The sequence below is a fragment of the Salvia hispanica genome, chromosome 3 (genome assembly GCF_023119035.1).
Source record: "Salvia hispanica cultivar TCC Black 2014 chromosome 3, UniMelb_Shisp_WGS_1.0, whole genome shotgun sequence".
NCBI classification, from domain to species: domain Eukaryota; kingdom Viridiplantae; phylum Streptophyta; class Magnoliopsida; order Lamiales; family Lamiaceae; genus Salvia; species Salvia hispanica.
The window spans coordinates 20,711,804-20,726,700 of record NC_062967.1 but is presented as its reverse complement, the minus strand read 5'-3'; the positions used below and the strand labels follow the sequence as shown (position 1 = coordinate 20,726,700).

The 14,897-nt window shown below is 36.3% G+C and overlaps 2 protein-coding genes across 3 annotated transcripts; one reads left to right on the top strand and one right to left on the bottom strand.

Annotated features, from left to right (window-relative positions):
- Window positions 1-2,201: 2,201 nt before the first annotated feature.
- On the bottom strand, window positions 2,202-4,611 carry LOC125214733 (myosin-2-like). The gene is made up of 6 exons (XM_048115868.1): window positions 3,968-4,611; window positions 3,473-3,587; window positions 3,287-3,385; window positions 3,089-3,192; window positions 2,796-2,963; window positions 2,202-2,723 (listed from the first exon to the last, which is right to left on the bottom strand). Exons 1-6 carry the CDS (start codon window positions 4,277-4,279, stop codon window positions 2,349-2,351), a joined length of 1,173 nt encoding a protein of 390 aa, XP_047971825.1. The 5' UTR covers window positions 4,280-4,611; the 3' UTR covers window positions 2,202-2,348.
- A 4,953-nt stretch (window positions 4,612-9,564) lies between these two features.
- Window positions 9,565-14,262, top strand: LOC125210282 (cytochrome c-type biogenesis ccda-like chloroplastic protein). Of its 2 annotated transcripts, none has more exons than XR_007174367.1 (12): window positions 9,565-10,032; window positions 10,105-10,230; window positions 10,360-10,415; window positions 10,947-11,077; window positions 11,175-11,260; window positions 11,343-11,374; window positions 11,606-11,767; window positions 12,442-12,514; window positions 12,638-12,719; window positions 13,402-13,494; window positions 13,748-13,794; window positions 13,887-14,262. XR_007174367.1 is itself a non-coding variant. In XM_048109838.1 (12 exons), exons 1-12 carry the CDS (start codon window positions 9,939-9,941, stop codon window positions 13,957-13,959), a joined length of 1,074 nt encoding a protein of 357 aa, XP_047965795.1. In that variant the 5' UTR covers window positions 9,569-9,938; the 3' UTR covers window positions 13,960-14,262. The 2 variants fall into 2 exon arrangements, 1 of the variants encoding a protein (XP_047965795.1); XM_048109838.1 differs by having other exon boundaries at window positions 9,569-10,032; window positions 12,638-12,738.
- Window positions 14,263-14,897: the final 635 nt, after the last annotated feature.

Genomic DNA, 14,897 nt, shown 5'->3' with positions numbered 1-14,897 from the left:
GCGCCAACATTCGATGTATAGGGGTGGCGTAGTAGCATCAGCAAACGGTTGAGGTCGGTAGCCCTATCCGGCGGCGCCTCCGATGATGTGGCTACCCAGCTTGCCGGAACTAACTTGGGTAGCCCCGACGCTGGCCCAAGCAGTTCCCGCCGGCCGCAAGGAAGGAAGAAGGCGACGGCCAACCGTGGTCGCGCCCCGACTCCATCCGCCCCCGCTCCCTTTGTGCCACCTCAACCACCGACCAACTCGTTGTGGGCTCTCTTGGGTCAACTCAATACGACCGATACGTCTAACATGACTCCCGAGCAACTTGCAACACATGTGGGAATGATACGGGGTCTCAAGAAAACATTGGGGATAGAGGACTAGTCTTCCACGAGGGTATTTTTTAGTCTTTAATTATGTAATTTTTAATTTGTATGATTTTAATTATGTATTTTTTTAATTTGTAGGATTTTAATTATGTAATTTTTATTTTTTAGGATTTTAATTATGTAATTTTTATTTTTTAATGTATTTTTATAATGTAGAAATGTTTATAGTAATTGAAGTATTTAAATTGAATAATAGAATGATGGGACCCTTGAGCTTGTTCTTGCGGAAGAGAACGGATGTGAGTGTTGTGCTCTTGCCTAAGGACAAGGAATAAAAATGGGTCCGGGCCCACTTCCGTGCTCTTAGTTAAGAGCACGGATGGAGATGCTCTAATACCCTTATTGACGTTTTTTGTTGATCGTATTGACATTTCGGAGTTGATAATTTAGGCCATTAATTTGAATATCTAATGTCTATTATTTAGTTGTAGTTAGCAATTAAGTATTGAGTTAGCAATATAACACTCCCATGTACACTATAAGATAATCGTTTATTTTTTTGTCTATATAAAAATTAAGTTGGACTATTGAATATATTAATAAATAGTACTTTGTTACCAAATAGGAGTCTTTTTCATTTTAATTTGTCCATCCGCAAATAGAAGTTCCGATTTATTTTTACTATAAAAGATAATAAGGTTTCATATTCTACTAACACATTTCACTTAAAACTAATATATATAAATGAGACACATATTCTACTAATTTTTTCTCACCCACTCTTCTTAACATTTCTTAAAACTTGTGCTGCTAAGAAATGAGACTCCTATTAGTGGATGAACGGAGTAGTAAGAGTGACCACAGTGGGTCATGAGCCGCGGCGTATTGCAAGCGACAGATGAGCCGCGGCGGTCAAAAATGTTTTTTTTTTAAAAAAAATTCCTTAATTTATTTTGTGATAACTAGGCGTACAAGTTTTTTGTGGTCGTACTAATTAGGCAAACAAGTTTGTGTGGTTGTGGCTGTGGTGTGGACATTCTAAGAAAGTGGATATCATAAACTAATAAAAAAAGAATATGCCTAGAAGAGACTTTAATGGTGCGTCATGTGTTAGTTACAGAATGCAAATTGCAAAATAAACCATGAAATTCGGTCAAATTCTAGTATATTTTGCAACGATCAAAATTAATTCGAAAAATCATAAAGTTTAACTATATAATTTTTGTGGGACAAACTAAAATTCAATAAATCTTCGTAACTTTTTCATCAATTTGCCCAATAAAGTCATTATGGTTGGAACGAAAATGAATTGTCAAACCTAACACAATCGGAATCCCGATTCAATTCCACTCATTAGCTTTTTCGGTTCTGATTCAGCTAATATATGTGAAATTCACCAAATAAATTTCTACTAGTATTTGATTTCCAATGAAAATAAGGAGTACTATTTTTATTTGAAGCCCAAGCAACCAATATTTTTACACGTAAATTTTATTTTTTTTTGGTGCCAAAAATTAAACACGATCATTTTGAGTCCCTTAACAACTTATCATCAAACATCAACAAAAAGTTGTCTTCGCCATTTTTTAATATCATTTGTTTTAAAGCCATATTTACATAATTTAGAAAGAAAGTTGTTTTTAGTTTTGAGCCGTAGAAATTAAAACTCGGCTTTGCTCAAAGCCCTAATCCTTTGTGCGATGTCTTGAAATTAACATGATATATATTACAGTTATTGATTTACTTGGTGATTAAAGTGATTCACAGTTATTGATTTACTTGGTGATTAAAGTGATTCAAACCCCTGACTCATTGAGCTATACAATCAAATTATTTCTTTCATTTTACTTTACCTAGTCGAAATTGAATATATTCGGTGTATTCAAATTATAGTAATATAAGTTTCTCAAATTACTTGAGAGCCCTTATTAATAATCACATTTTATATTACTGTCATATTAATATTGACAGATTGACAAGAACATAGAACAAGAAATGGGGCAGGGTCAAGTTGATCAAGAATAGCCTTTGGGATCAAGATATGTGTATGAGACGATATCGATCTTGCCCATGATTCCATGATCTCTTGCGTTTCTTTCCCCACCATTTCTTTGGATGACCATCAGCCTCACCATGCCCCATTGAGTGTATCTTTGTTTTTGAATCTCTCATCGACACAACCTTCTTCCCCTTCACCCATGCCTTGATCACGCGTTTCAACTTTTGCAGTTTCCCAACAGGAGTCCCAACGGTAGCATGGTTTCCATCCTCAAAACTTACCTTCGTTTTCACCAGCTCATTGATGCCATGTTTTAAACATTCACTAGTCTCTCTGTAAGGACAAGGTGGCTGGCCTCCATCTCGTTGGCCTTCTCGAACGACACTCTTTTCTGCTGTGGCCAAATCCATCTGCACAAGGGTTTTTATGTAATGGCCAGAAAGTTTCTATTATTTCAAAATTAATGGAGCAAACAAACTTACTTGCTGCCACATCATGGATTTCATCTTTGCCAAACGCGCCTCGTACTGTTGCAATTGCTCTCTAAAGGTTGCATTTTCTTTTTCTTTCTGTTCAAGAGTTTCTTCTGCCATTAGTACCCTCTTTTGGAGTTCTCCAACAATCAGTGGCAACATCTTCGGAGACAGTTTCTGAACAACCAACAATAAGTTCCTTCTTAACTCATTACTAAAATGCAACAATAAGTTTCTGAACAACCAATAATAAGTTCCTTCTTAACTCTAAACCCTAAATCATGGCTTTTCCAACACATTACCTCCACTTCAGAAATGCTCAGGTCTGATTCTACTTTGCCACGAGTTTTCTCTATCCATTTCTGGAGACGACAAAAATGCCTTCTTGCCAACCATCCCCGAATTACTGCACAACCAAATTTGTTGGATTGGGATAACTGCTCATGATTTATCAGCTACACCTCAAGAAGAAGTTTTCTAGTATTTTTTTTTAGCTTTACCTGACTGTAATTGCACAATCACCATCTCATCTAGCTTCACCTGATTTTTCATCGCGAGTAAGGCACTATACTCCTTTCTTGCAATTTCACCACGAACATCTGTTGATAGACAGTAAATTACTAGCAGAAACAGTATATTTTGTCTTTTACATTACTATTATTTTGATGGAACTGCAAGGGCCTTACATGATTGCAATGTGACTGCTATTTCATTGAGTTCGTGGAGGTGTTGATGAGTATCCAAATACTTCTGCACCTCAGGAGTAAGGATTTGTTGTCTAAAACCTTTTAAGAAACCAACCTGTTCAACCACATACCAAAACAGTTATCAATTACCAAAAGAAATGTACACAAATTTCTATCGCTTTTTGGAAGTCAAATACATAGATACAACGCACATTTGTGTATTTTTTTATGGGTAAATGTATTTAAATTTAAAGGCCACACTATGGAGGACTCATCATCTCTACCGCTTGGCTAACTCAGACACACACAATCGTATTTTATGTCTATGGAAAACACCGGATTGCAAATAAAAATTGACAGAGCAACATTTTATGCATACAATGCTCCTTATTCTAAACTGGATTTGACATATGACCTTGGCAACCAAACACAATAAGAAAGCGATGAGAGAAAAAACAGGAATTGACATCACCAACAACAAATGAAAAACCCAACCTTATGAGGAGCAGACTTGTCAATCCTCTTATCATCTGCATAACACCATCTGCGTAATTCCACTTTTGCATCACGAAATCCAATTCCTCTCATCTTCCCATTCTTCACACAAAATCCCGATCTCACCCCGGCTGTATCGCTCATGGACACAGATAGCCGCCTCTTAGCGGACGGGGTGCGAGAGGGAGGGATGGCGCGTCGCGGCAGCGCAGGAGGGACATCCGGCGTGCCGCTCTCGTCTCTTCGCTGGAGAGCCTCCAGCATTTTCTCCAACGAGCTACGCGTAATACAATTTGGCGCTACAGCCAACATATTTTTGAATTATTGAGCTCTTATCCACGAAATTCTAGCAATTCAGATACAACGAAGACACATACGCCACCAAATTCGGCAGAATTCAAGCGAGATTTGGAGATTTTTGATAGAAATAGAAATTGGCTGATAGATTTGGGCAGAATTTTAGAAGAGATTTTGAAGGATTGTGAGAGCAACTGGTGGTAGAAGGCAGCGCTGGAATTGGGGAAAATTATGTGGACCTTCCTCGCGATGGAGCAAAGGCCACCAGAAAAGCGGCGGCGGCACCCGCCGGACTCCAATTTTCTCCAAAACCACAGAAAAGGATGATTGATGGTGGCGGAGGAGTCTGGTTTGGAAGAACAATTCGAAACGGTGAAAAACGTAAGTTGCATGTATAAAAAGGATAACTTGCAGTGTAGTCCTCCAAACTTTGAAGAATTTCGGATTAGACCCCAATCTTCTAGATATTTACGATCTGGTGCAGCTACTATAAAAAATTTGAGTTTGGTACCTCAACCATTGAAAAATTCCATTCAGCCCCTTCAGGTTCTTAATAAATTCAATTATCGCTTCCACATTTCGAAAAAGTTTGATTCTGGCCCTATATTATGTAAGAATTGTTTCGAAGTCCTTGATAAAATGTTTACCGCATGCAATGCACCGGCGGAACTAGCGTAGGGACAAGCCCCCGCGGCACCGAACCCCGACCCCGCCTTATTCCTCCATTCTTCGACCGATCTCCGCCCCCAGATTAAGCCCTACACTCCAACCGTCCAGACTCCACGGAATCCACGGAATCCGCGCCGCCGCCACTGATTCTGCGTAATTGACAAAATTGTTGGAGAAGATAGACTTGGGCTTATAAGTTTTGAGCCATTTATATAATTGTTGGGCTGCTTTTAATTTTTGGATAAAATAAACTAATGATATTGCTCTTGACATAATTAGCCGATTCAGATAAAAATTTGATGGGTATGTAAATGATTATAATTTTATCAAATAAAATAATCTTAAGTGCAGTGTGCAATACTTCTCATGTTTTTTTATAAATTTTGTTTGCCCCCAGACCTCCTAATTTACTTGGTACTTGGATTCAGATCACTTGGTGGTTTGGGAGAATTAGAATTAGTGGTATAAAATTAATTGCAAGTGTTATGCAAGTAGTAGTAATAAATTTATTAGTATGTGACTTGTTTAAGATATATTTATAAAATAGATCACTTGGTGGTTTGGTAGAATTAGAATTAGTAGTATAAAATTATTTGCAAGTGTTATGCAAATAGTTGTTTATAAATTTATTAGTATGTGAAACTTATTTAAGATATATTTCTAAAATAGAGTGGGAGATGAATGAACTAATAATATATTAGTTGTATACAATGAGAAATAATTTTTCAAAAAAATCAGGATGTGACTATTCTTAGGCGATTTCAGGACATAGCGATTTGTCGAAAACAGTATCTCCCTCCGCAAATAGGAGTCTCGTTTTTCCATTTTGATTCGTCCGCGAATAGGACTCTGGTTCATAATTACTATAAATGAAAAAGAGGCATACATTCTACTAACTCAATCCACTCACATTTCATTTAAAACTACTAATATATATAAGTAGGACCCATATTCCACTCATGTTAAGTTAAAGATTTTAATATATTATTATTTCAAAAATTTCAGCCCCGGCTTATTTAATTTCCTGGTTCCGCCACTTAATGCCCATCTAGACTTTTGAATGTAATGCAATACGATGACATTTAATGCCTTGGATATTCTTGAATCTCATGCTCCTTGTAAAACTCATGTTCTAACTAGTGGAGAATTTATCTTCGTTGAGTCACATAATGATACGACCATGAAAGTCGTGCGTCAAAGTTTACAATAGCAGCCGGTTTCAATCAGTGCTCGGCCTATCGAGATGATAACCAAACGCTTTGGGAAGGCCACCAATGTCTTTGTCTTCAAGAGAGCTTCACGTGAGTATCTTAGACGCCTCGCGGTTTGGTTTCGGTTCAACAATTTTCAAAACCGGAAACCGGCGGTTCCGAACCGCAACCGCCGGTTTCTAAACCCTGAGCACCTCTAAAAGGAACTGAACTGTACTATTCTAATGTATCCTTATTATTTTTCTATTACATGATATCTATTCATGAGAGATTATTGGGCATAACAACGAGAAACATGGATTTTACTACTGATGAGATTTCTCAACAAGGATCAGGACTCAACAAGGATCAGTGAAGCTAACTCATGGAACTACTAATCGGAGTCATCGGACTACTTGGCTATGACATCGATGTCTAGGGCATCCTTCTTCAAGTTATTTGAGACTTATTTTTCCTCATTTAGTTAAATCCTCAAGTTTGCATTGTGAGTATTACATTTTAGCTAACAATTATAGAGAGTCTTCCAAACCAAATAACAATTAAAATAGATTTATTTTTTCTTAGTATACTCCGATGTGTGGAGTTTATCACCAGTTTTAGGGGGACAGAATTTCTGGTATTTTTTTCTTTTTGTGAATGATTGTATACATATGACATGACTGTATTTTTTGAAAAACAAAATGATGTATTTGATAAGTTTGCTATGTTTTACAACATGGTCCAAAAGTCTGAAACCAAAATAAAAACCCTTAGATATTACTCCATAATAGAAAACCTTCTAATTAGATATGTCACCGAAATTAATCGTTCTCTCTATGTTCCTTTTCAGATTCTGAGGATGAGCTGGTTGATCTTAAATTACGATTGGGCCTACTGGGCTGCAGATAGAAAGGGACGACAACGACTGAATGTGTTTTAAGTTGGTTTGAGGATCGTTGGTGATATGAATCCGGGAAGCGCCAAACCAAGAGATGGAGAAGTGAAGACATACCATGAGCCAAATCAGAGTTGTGGTCTGTTTCAAACATCAATATGCCTATCAATTTGAAGTCCAAACGATCTTCTAAGACCACCATTGTCTTTATCGTCAAAAGAGCTTCGCGTTAGTACCTTGCACGCCTCAATCGAAACCCGGATGAGGAAGTTATGGTCGTTTTATGAAAGTCACGCAGTCAAGTAACGAAGACTCCAAAAAGTTTGCACGGGTGGGCGTTTTGATGCGTGAAAAAGCCCAACTGGGGCATTTTTTGTTCGAGAAGACTTCAAAAGGAGGGGTTTTGAATTATTTTGATATTCCAACCGTAGTTTGAGTGCCTTTTCATATTCCAACCCTAGTTTGAGTGACCTTTCATCTCCCATTCCTCTACATCTATAAATAGGGTCTTTTGTACCATTTGTTAGATAGAATTGGGTTAAAAAATTTTCTGCATTGAGAGAGTCCATCCCCATGTTCGCTTAGATGAATGTTTGGCAAAATCCATGGCGGGGCTATGGTTACTTGGCTGTTAGCCCGGGGGTTAGCCACTTGGTAAATTCACAACTAGCACCATGTAACTAGTGGCAGAGCTTGAGTGAGAGTATACCCTAAGGGCGGAGCTCGAAAGAGTATACTTCTAGTGGCAGAGCGAAAGTATACTCTAGTGTCGTGTAGCTAGCGAAAGAGTCGATATAAATGTTTGCTTGGGTGAAAGTTGCCAAGGGTTGACATCATCTTTTTGGTGGAGGTTCTAATTAGGTCTCCAAAAGGTCATTTGTCCACTCCTCAATTTCTTCCATTTCGATTCCCATCAATTCTATTTTGCTCTATCTTTTGGTAAAATGGAACACAAATCCTTTTTAGTGCAATGTTTATTAAGTTTTTATATTATTGTTGTAACGTTTTAATCTTTAACTTTAAGGGCGTGTTTGAATAGTATTTTATAGTATTTCATTTAGATATGAACACATCCATTATGTAGCAATGCTTTTTTTGGTTTTCCATTTCTATTTGTGGTGTTTGAATTGATGCTATGTTATCTATACTCTTTAATACTATATGTTTGGTTTACTATTTAAAGTCATACTACTATAGTAGGAAATTCTAAAATTATCCTCTGATTTTTTCTATATTTTCAAGATTGAAGGCTATATTAATAAATTCCAGATAATCTAAGATTGAAATAGTGCCGTCAGTGGCGGAACTAGAAATTTAAAGAAGCCGGTGCTGAAATTTAAAGATAAGACAACGCGACATTGACACTCTTATTATCTTCGAAAGCGGATAGTCAATTCTAGCAGTATTAGTTGTCCGCAGTAACGTATAATAATTATCAATTTATGGGTGTCAACTAATACTGCTAATAAATACGAAACGTTTGGTTTCCGACACGGAATTTTATGCAGGTGAGTTAATGAAGAGAGAGTAAAGTAAGAGAAATAAAAAATTAGTATACTGTTATTTTTTATTTTAGAAAATATTTTATTTTTAATGTGACAATAAAAAAAACATGAGATTATTACTTCTTATATACAAAGAGATTGATATTGTGAAAGTATTGCAAAATAGGCTAAAATATATAGGGGGAATGATCAATTGCTAACTCATCATTTAATTGCTAACTACAACTAATTTTGAGGCCACATGATTTTAAAAAATGTGTGGCCTACAATTTGCCACGTGTAATTTTCATTTTTATTAATTAAATCGAAAAAGATAAAAAAAAACGCTAAATTAGAGTTTTGGATGAAAATGTCAATATAGTGTTTTGAAAATATCAACACAATGCCTTGAGAATGTCAACATAAATTTAGGATTGACATTGTATATGCTTTATATTGACATATTATCTTAGCTGCATTGACATTAACCTGTGTACGAAAAATACGAAAATTCTAGATTTTTTTTTCAAATTTTGACGTTGGAACATATGCATGTAGTATATTGTTGGAATCCTTATAAAATTATCTTTAATTTGATATATGTTATATGAATTTAAAGTTTTGAGATTTCTTTTAAAAGTTAGTTATAACTAACTTGACATTAATACCCTATTGATTTTTATTGGAATTAATCATATAGCCTTATTGACGTTTTTTTTATCGTATTGACATTTTGTGGTTGATGATTTAGGCCTTTAATTTGAATATCTAATGGTTATTATTGAGTTGTAGTTAACAATTAAGCATTGAGTTAACAATATAACACTCCCCAAATATATAGTGTATAAAGTATAAAATAAGATATAATGAATCAAAATAAGATATTACTGTTACAACAAATTTTCAAATGGTAGCTGAGAAAATTGTAAATACGGAAACTCTATTTAAAGAATTTTTTTTTAATAAAAGTATCCCAATAATTATATCCCTTGTCTAAATTTTATAAATAAAAATATATGACACTAATACCAACAAAATTAATAAAAAATAATGAAAAGCCTGTAACTAGGTGGGATTTCACCCTCCCCTTTCTCTCTATCACCGCCCTTTCTATCCGAAGATTAAAAATGGCGGACACTGGTTTTACTCTGTATAAATAGGCGGACAGCTTTGTGTTTCGCCGGTGAGTGCCGTACACGTTAGGAAGAAGCCGTATGACGCAAGAGATGAGCGGTCCACGGAGCTTGCTCTATGACCTAGATCCCGCGCATTTTGATGAAAATGTGATTATTCAATAGCCACGTCAACGCTTTCGGATTGTTGCGTCATAAATTAACCAAACCCGCTTTATAGTCGTGTGTTAGCTACCAAATAAATATCCAACGAGAAATCAACCCATTACGTTCTCTCTCTCTCTTAATTAGACACGACTGCAAATGAAGTTGGGTTTACTAAGCAGCTGCGGCATCAACTGCAGCTCCTCTTGCTTCATACCAGTTTCCAGTTTCGATCGTCTACCCACCAATTATGGTTGATTTCATCTCCACCGCCCTTTATTTTCCTGCCAACACTCAATTCTTAACATTTCTATTTTTTCTATAGATAAGCAGCAGTCCTTAAACCTGAAGCGTCACCATGATAATGCCCAAATTGTTAGTACCACTAGCATTTCATTGCCCAAGACTACCGCTATTGATCTCACTACTGCCTTCATAAGTACATTTTCAGGTATTGTATGTTTTTATCTAATTTGATTTTTTTTCCCTTTTTTTTCATTGATCTGCTGTTATGTTTGTAATTGCTGCTGCTTTGGTTGTGTATTATGATGTTTAACTCGTTTTAGTTTGTAATTTTCAGCTGCGGCTTTCCTTGCGACGCCATTAGCAAATGCTGGAACTTTAGAAACTATTGCGGTTAGAACTCACTTATCTCCTCATCAGGATTGTATTACCGTTTTTTACTATTTGCTCAATGTTGTGTACCTATTTTATCCTCTTGATTCTGTTGTGATTCTCTTCATGTACATATGAAGTACACTTTTAGGAGGAAGAAATACTTCTCATGCTTGTCCTATTGTTGGTTTTGAGTTGTTATGTTCTCTCTTACATATGAATCATCAAGTGATTTCTCATTCATATGTGGAATTTTATGGAATCATTACAAGATATTCTTGTTTTCAAAATTGGGTGTCTTTGTGTGTGATGAGCTGCTATAGAGGGATGGCGTGTTCCGTTTATTTATTTCCTAATGGATTTTCTTTTTCCATTTCCCTTCTCTTCTCTCTTTTATCTGCTGACATGCCCTATTATCATTACATCTTCACTTTTGGATTATTGTAATAGCTTCTATGCAATGATGTATGTCTACAGTCTACCTCCCTAAATATTACTTGATACACTTTGAATTTAATTGCTAATGCATGTTATGTTACCTATTGTTTTCAGGAAATACCTGCTTCCTTATATACTCTTGCTGATGGGACCTCCGGGGATTGGCTTTCTGGCCTCCTATTTTCAGCTGGTCAAGATGCTAATGCAGCAGTGCAGGACCAGTTGGCATCCTTCAGTTTTACTAGGTTTGTCTCCTCTCGAGTGTATTCTTCTTTGAGATATGTTTCTTGTAACTCTTTCATGAATAATATAATGTCTAGTCTCACATATATGTTTCTGCAGTTTGGCAGTCATTTTTGGTGCTGGACTTGTAACTAGTCTTTCTCCATGCACACTGAGTGTATTGCCCCTTACCCTTGGTTATATAGGTGAGAAACTGCTCAGATGTTCATATATTGGAAAGATAGCCTTCTTTGTGTCTAAATTTTTCATTTGGTTGGTTTGTTATAGGGGCATTTGGATCTGGAAAGAGTAAAGCAGAGGTAAAAGATTTATTGAGCATATACAGGCACAAATTTTCCCTTTTTTTTTCCTTTCTTTCTGGAAATTTCTCATTAGTGTTTGTTTATACTACTATTTGCTTAGACCTTGGGACAATCATCAAAATATTGGTTTTAAACAATTGGCCAAGAAATATGTCCAGGACAGTGTGTGGCTACTGTTACAGTAGCAGTGCCAAACTTGTTCATATTCTTCAATTTTATGTTGCACAGGTTATTGGGAATTCTCTCTCATTTGCCATGGGATTGGCAACAACATTAGCCCTACTGGGTGTAGCAGCCTCATTTGCAGGAAAGGCCTATGGACAAATTGGGCAGGGTCTGCCTGTGGCTGCTTCTTCTTTGGCTATCATCATGGGTTTAAATCTCTTGGAGGTGCTTCTATTTTTCAATCTTCTGTTGTTTGTTACCTTTTATATAGCGGTCAATTTACCAAGCAAATTTGAGATTTTACTTAATCTTAGAGTGTGCAGACTTACATGCAGATTCTGATGCTCTAAAGATATCCGTGACCATAAAAAAATATAGGTAGACATGAAATCACCTGCACAATTAGATGCTGATAGACACTAGTGGGGATTAGAGAGCGCGCGCGGGGGGGGGGTGACCCCAATGGTTATTAGGCTGCTACAGAAGTTGGCTTTTTGTTAATTTCATTTCCTTTTCAGATCTCATCCTTTTTCTCTTGATGTTATTTGCTTCAGTTGAGTTGAGTTGCTTTAGGGCCAGGGATTATTGTCTAACATTGTACAACACCAGAACTATTTAGTAGTTAATATCTTTGTCATTCTCACTTAAGGTGAGTTATATTCAGATTTTAACTGACCAAACACCTGATAGCTGAATATACCTTAAAGTCTTCAACTGAATATCTGTGGTTCATAGTAATGTTTTTAATGGTTTACAGTTTCTTGGACTAACTCTGAAACTATCATATACTCAGCGTGATGATAACCCCCACCTACTGACTGGGTGTCAGCAGTGCTTACTTTGAGTTCTAGCCTACTATTTCTTGTACATATCATGTTAATAGTTGGTGGGTGGTGCAGATATTTGAGTTACAGCTTCCTTCCTTTTTCAACAACTTCGATCCTCGTGCAGCTGCTGCTAGTTTTCCTTCAAGTAATAATCTCTTTATTCCTATAACCAATTTATTCACAAGATATGTAATTGGCTGGCTGGCCCATTTATGCACCCCCAAGCCTAAAACTAAAAGCATTAAACAGTTGTGTATATGACTAATAGGTGTCCAGGCGTACTTGGCTGGACTTACATTTGCATTAGCTGCATCACCCTGCAGTACTCCAGTGCTTGCTACGCTGCTTGGGTATGTCGCCTCGACCAGGGTACTTATCTCCTCTCTTACAGTCAATAGTTGTTCTTTTTTAAATTGTTTTGCTTGCTTAAGCCTACTGTCTTCCATGTGTGGATGGTGATATCAATCAAGGGATGGATGAAATGAATGAGGGAAATTGATGGCAAGATTTTCGGCTATATATTATTCTTTCCTTCTTTCTTGTAGTTAAATATAGTAAGCAGGATTTGGAGTTATTTGAATAAATAAGAATTGATGCGACTCAATTTGGATTAAAATCGAACGAAAAATCCGTCTTAGGTGGAGGAGGGCTACGGTTTACACCGCCAAACAAGTTGATCACTGGATATATTCTTCAAAACTAAAACACAAAATGGAGTAGGCAATTAGCTCCAACGGTACTCCAAAACAATCCCATTTTATGTTTTTGAGCAAAATATACCTATCTTTAGGTTTTACTCTAAAACAAACCCAAGTCACTTTTTCAAATTTTGTGAATAAAAAAAGGTGGTGTATAGAAAATATTCTTTTAAGTTTTGAGTTTAGTGTAAATGGTTGGAGTAAAATCACTATTTGATGTGACATTTACACTAAAATAGGTTTGAGTAGTCTAAATGGTTGGAGATCGTCTTAGCCTCAAATGGATTTGCAAATTAATAATGAAGAAAATGATCAAGATCATTTTGAATTGCAGGATCCAGTGGTTGGAGGTAGTCTACTACTGACATACACAACTGGCTATGTTGCTCCTCTTCTTCTTGCTGCTTCTTTTGCTGGAGTATTGCAGGTACTGATTTGGATTCTGGCCTCACTAATTCTCTGGTGCTTACAGTATCTAAAATCACCACGAGGTGCCTTTTTGGTATCACGACTGCTTTTCCTTGTGATAAACTATTTTGTATTAGCAATTTTCCCCTGAAAAAGGTGTAACAGAATGAGAAATGTCCACAATATGCAGTTGCTAGTGTTTGGTCCTCTAAATAGTCTCGTACTGTAACTATTTACGTTGTCAGCCAATGCTAATTCATGTCTACCTGCAGAGCCTGCTTTCATTCCGCAAGTTCTCAGCATGGATCAATCCTATGAGGTATTATTATATTACAGCTGAAAAGGAACTCTTAACTGCCCTTCGGCTGTTAATTTTTCCTGTTCTAATATGGGAAGTTAAATATGTTCCAGTGGTGCCCTCCTCCTCGGTGGCGGGTTGTACACACTGTTAGATAGGCTGTTCCCGGTTACAATGGTGATGTGAGTGTCTGTGTCAAACAAACAATAAGCAGAAGCCAGAAAATCTATTCTGGATTCACCTGCTCTTATCCAGCATTGGTGGTTCGTTGTACTAAATGAAGCATCTCGGTTTTCTTGGACTTGGAGGCCGTATGCGGTGAGCTGGTAAACACCCCTAGTTGTGAATGTACAAAAGTGCGATAATTATATGGAACTAAGAATGGTAGGTACATACTGGAAAGCTGGGGCCATTTTATGTCTGGTAAGAAACGTGCAATATCCAAAAAATAGTGTATTTTGATGGTTAAATTGTGTTAATCTTCTCTTATTCGAGATTTCCAATGCGTTTACATTGCTGAATCTCAAAATTCGCATTATAAAATAGCAAAGGATTTAGTGCTTATGCTCGTTTGGTGTTAATAGCAGTTTATGACCTCAAATTTTTTGTGGGTCAATTTTAATGGGTCATGATTAATTGCTAATTAATTAATCCCAAATCTTTCGATCAGAAAATTGCGGTTAAAATAATGTCAAATGGATTATATTTTAAATTTAAATACTCTCCATGTCCGCGAATAGGAGTCCCATTTCTTTCCTGCACGGGTTTTAAGAAATATTAAGAAAAGTGGGTGGAAGAAAGCTAATGGAATATGAGTCTCACTTGTATATATTAGTTTAAATGATTTGTGAGTGAAATGTGAAACCTTTTTTACCATTTATAGTAATTATGAATCGTGACTCCTATTCGCGGACGAACTAAAATGGCAAAATGAGACCTCCTATTTGCGAACAAAGGGAGTAATTAATAAATAAACTTAAAAGGCAATTTTTATATATGGTAGTTAAAGCTAATTACTTTCTTTTTCTTCTAAATCATTTTAAATATTTTTAAATTTATGTAATTTTCTTGATTCAAATTATTTTTCACAAAAAATATATCAAATTAAAGGCAATTTTATAAGA

Coding starts and splice junctions, on each gene's coding strand:
- LOC125214733 (XM_048115868.1), bottom strand. CDS start 4,279: ATGTTGGCTGTAGCGCCAAATTGTATTACGCGTAGCTCGTTGGAGAAA. Junction 3,386..3,472: donor AGCAGTCACATTGCAATCAT/GTAAGGCCCTTG, acceptor GTCTATCAACAG/ATGTTCGTGGTGAAATTGCA. Junction 2,964..3,088: donor TGAGCATTTCTGAAGTGGAG/GTAATGTGTTGG, acceptor TTGGTTGTTCAG/AAACTGTCTCCGAAGATGTT.
- LOC125210282 (XM_048109838.1), top strand. CDS start 9,939: ATGAAGTTGGGTTTACTAAGCAGCTGCGGCATCAACTGCAGCTCCTCT. Junction 10,416..10,946: donor GAACTTTAGAAACTATTGCG/GTTAGAACTCAC, acceptor TATTGTTTTCAG/GAAATACCTGCTTCCTTATA. Junction 13,795..13,886: donor GCATGGATCAATCCTATGAG/GTATTATTATAT, acceptor AATATGTTCCAG/TGGTGCCCTCCTCCTCGGTG.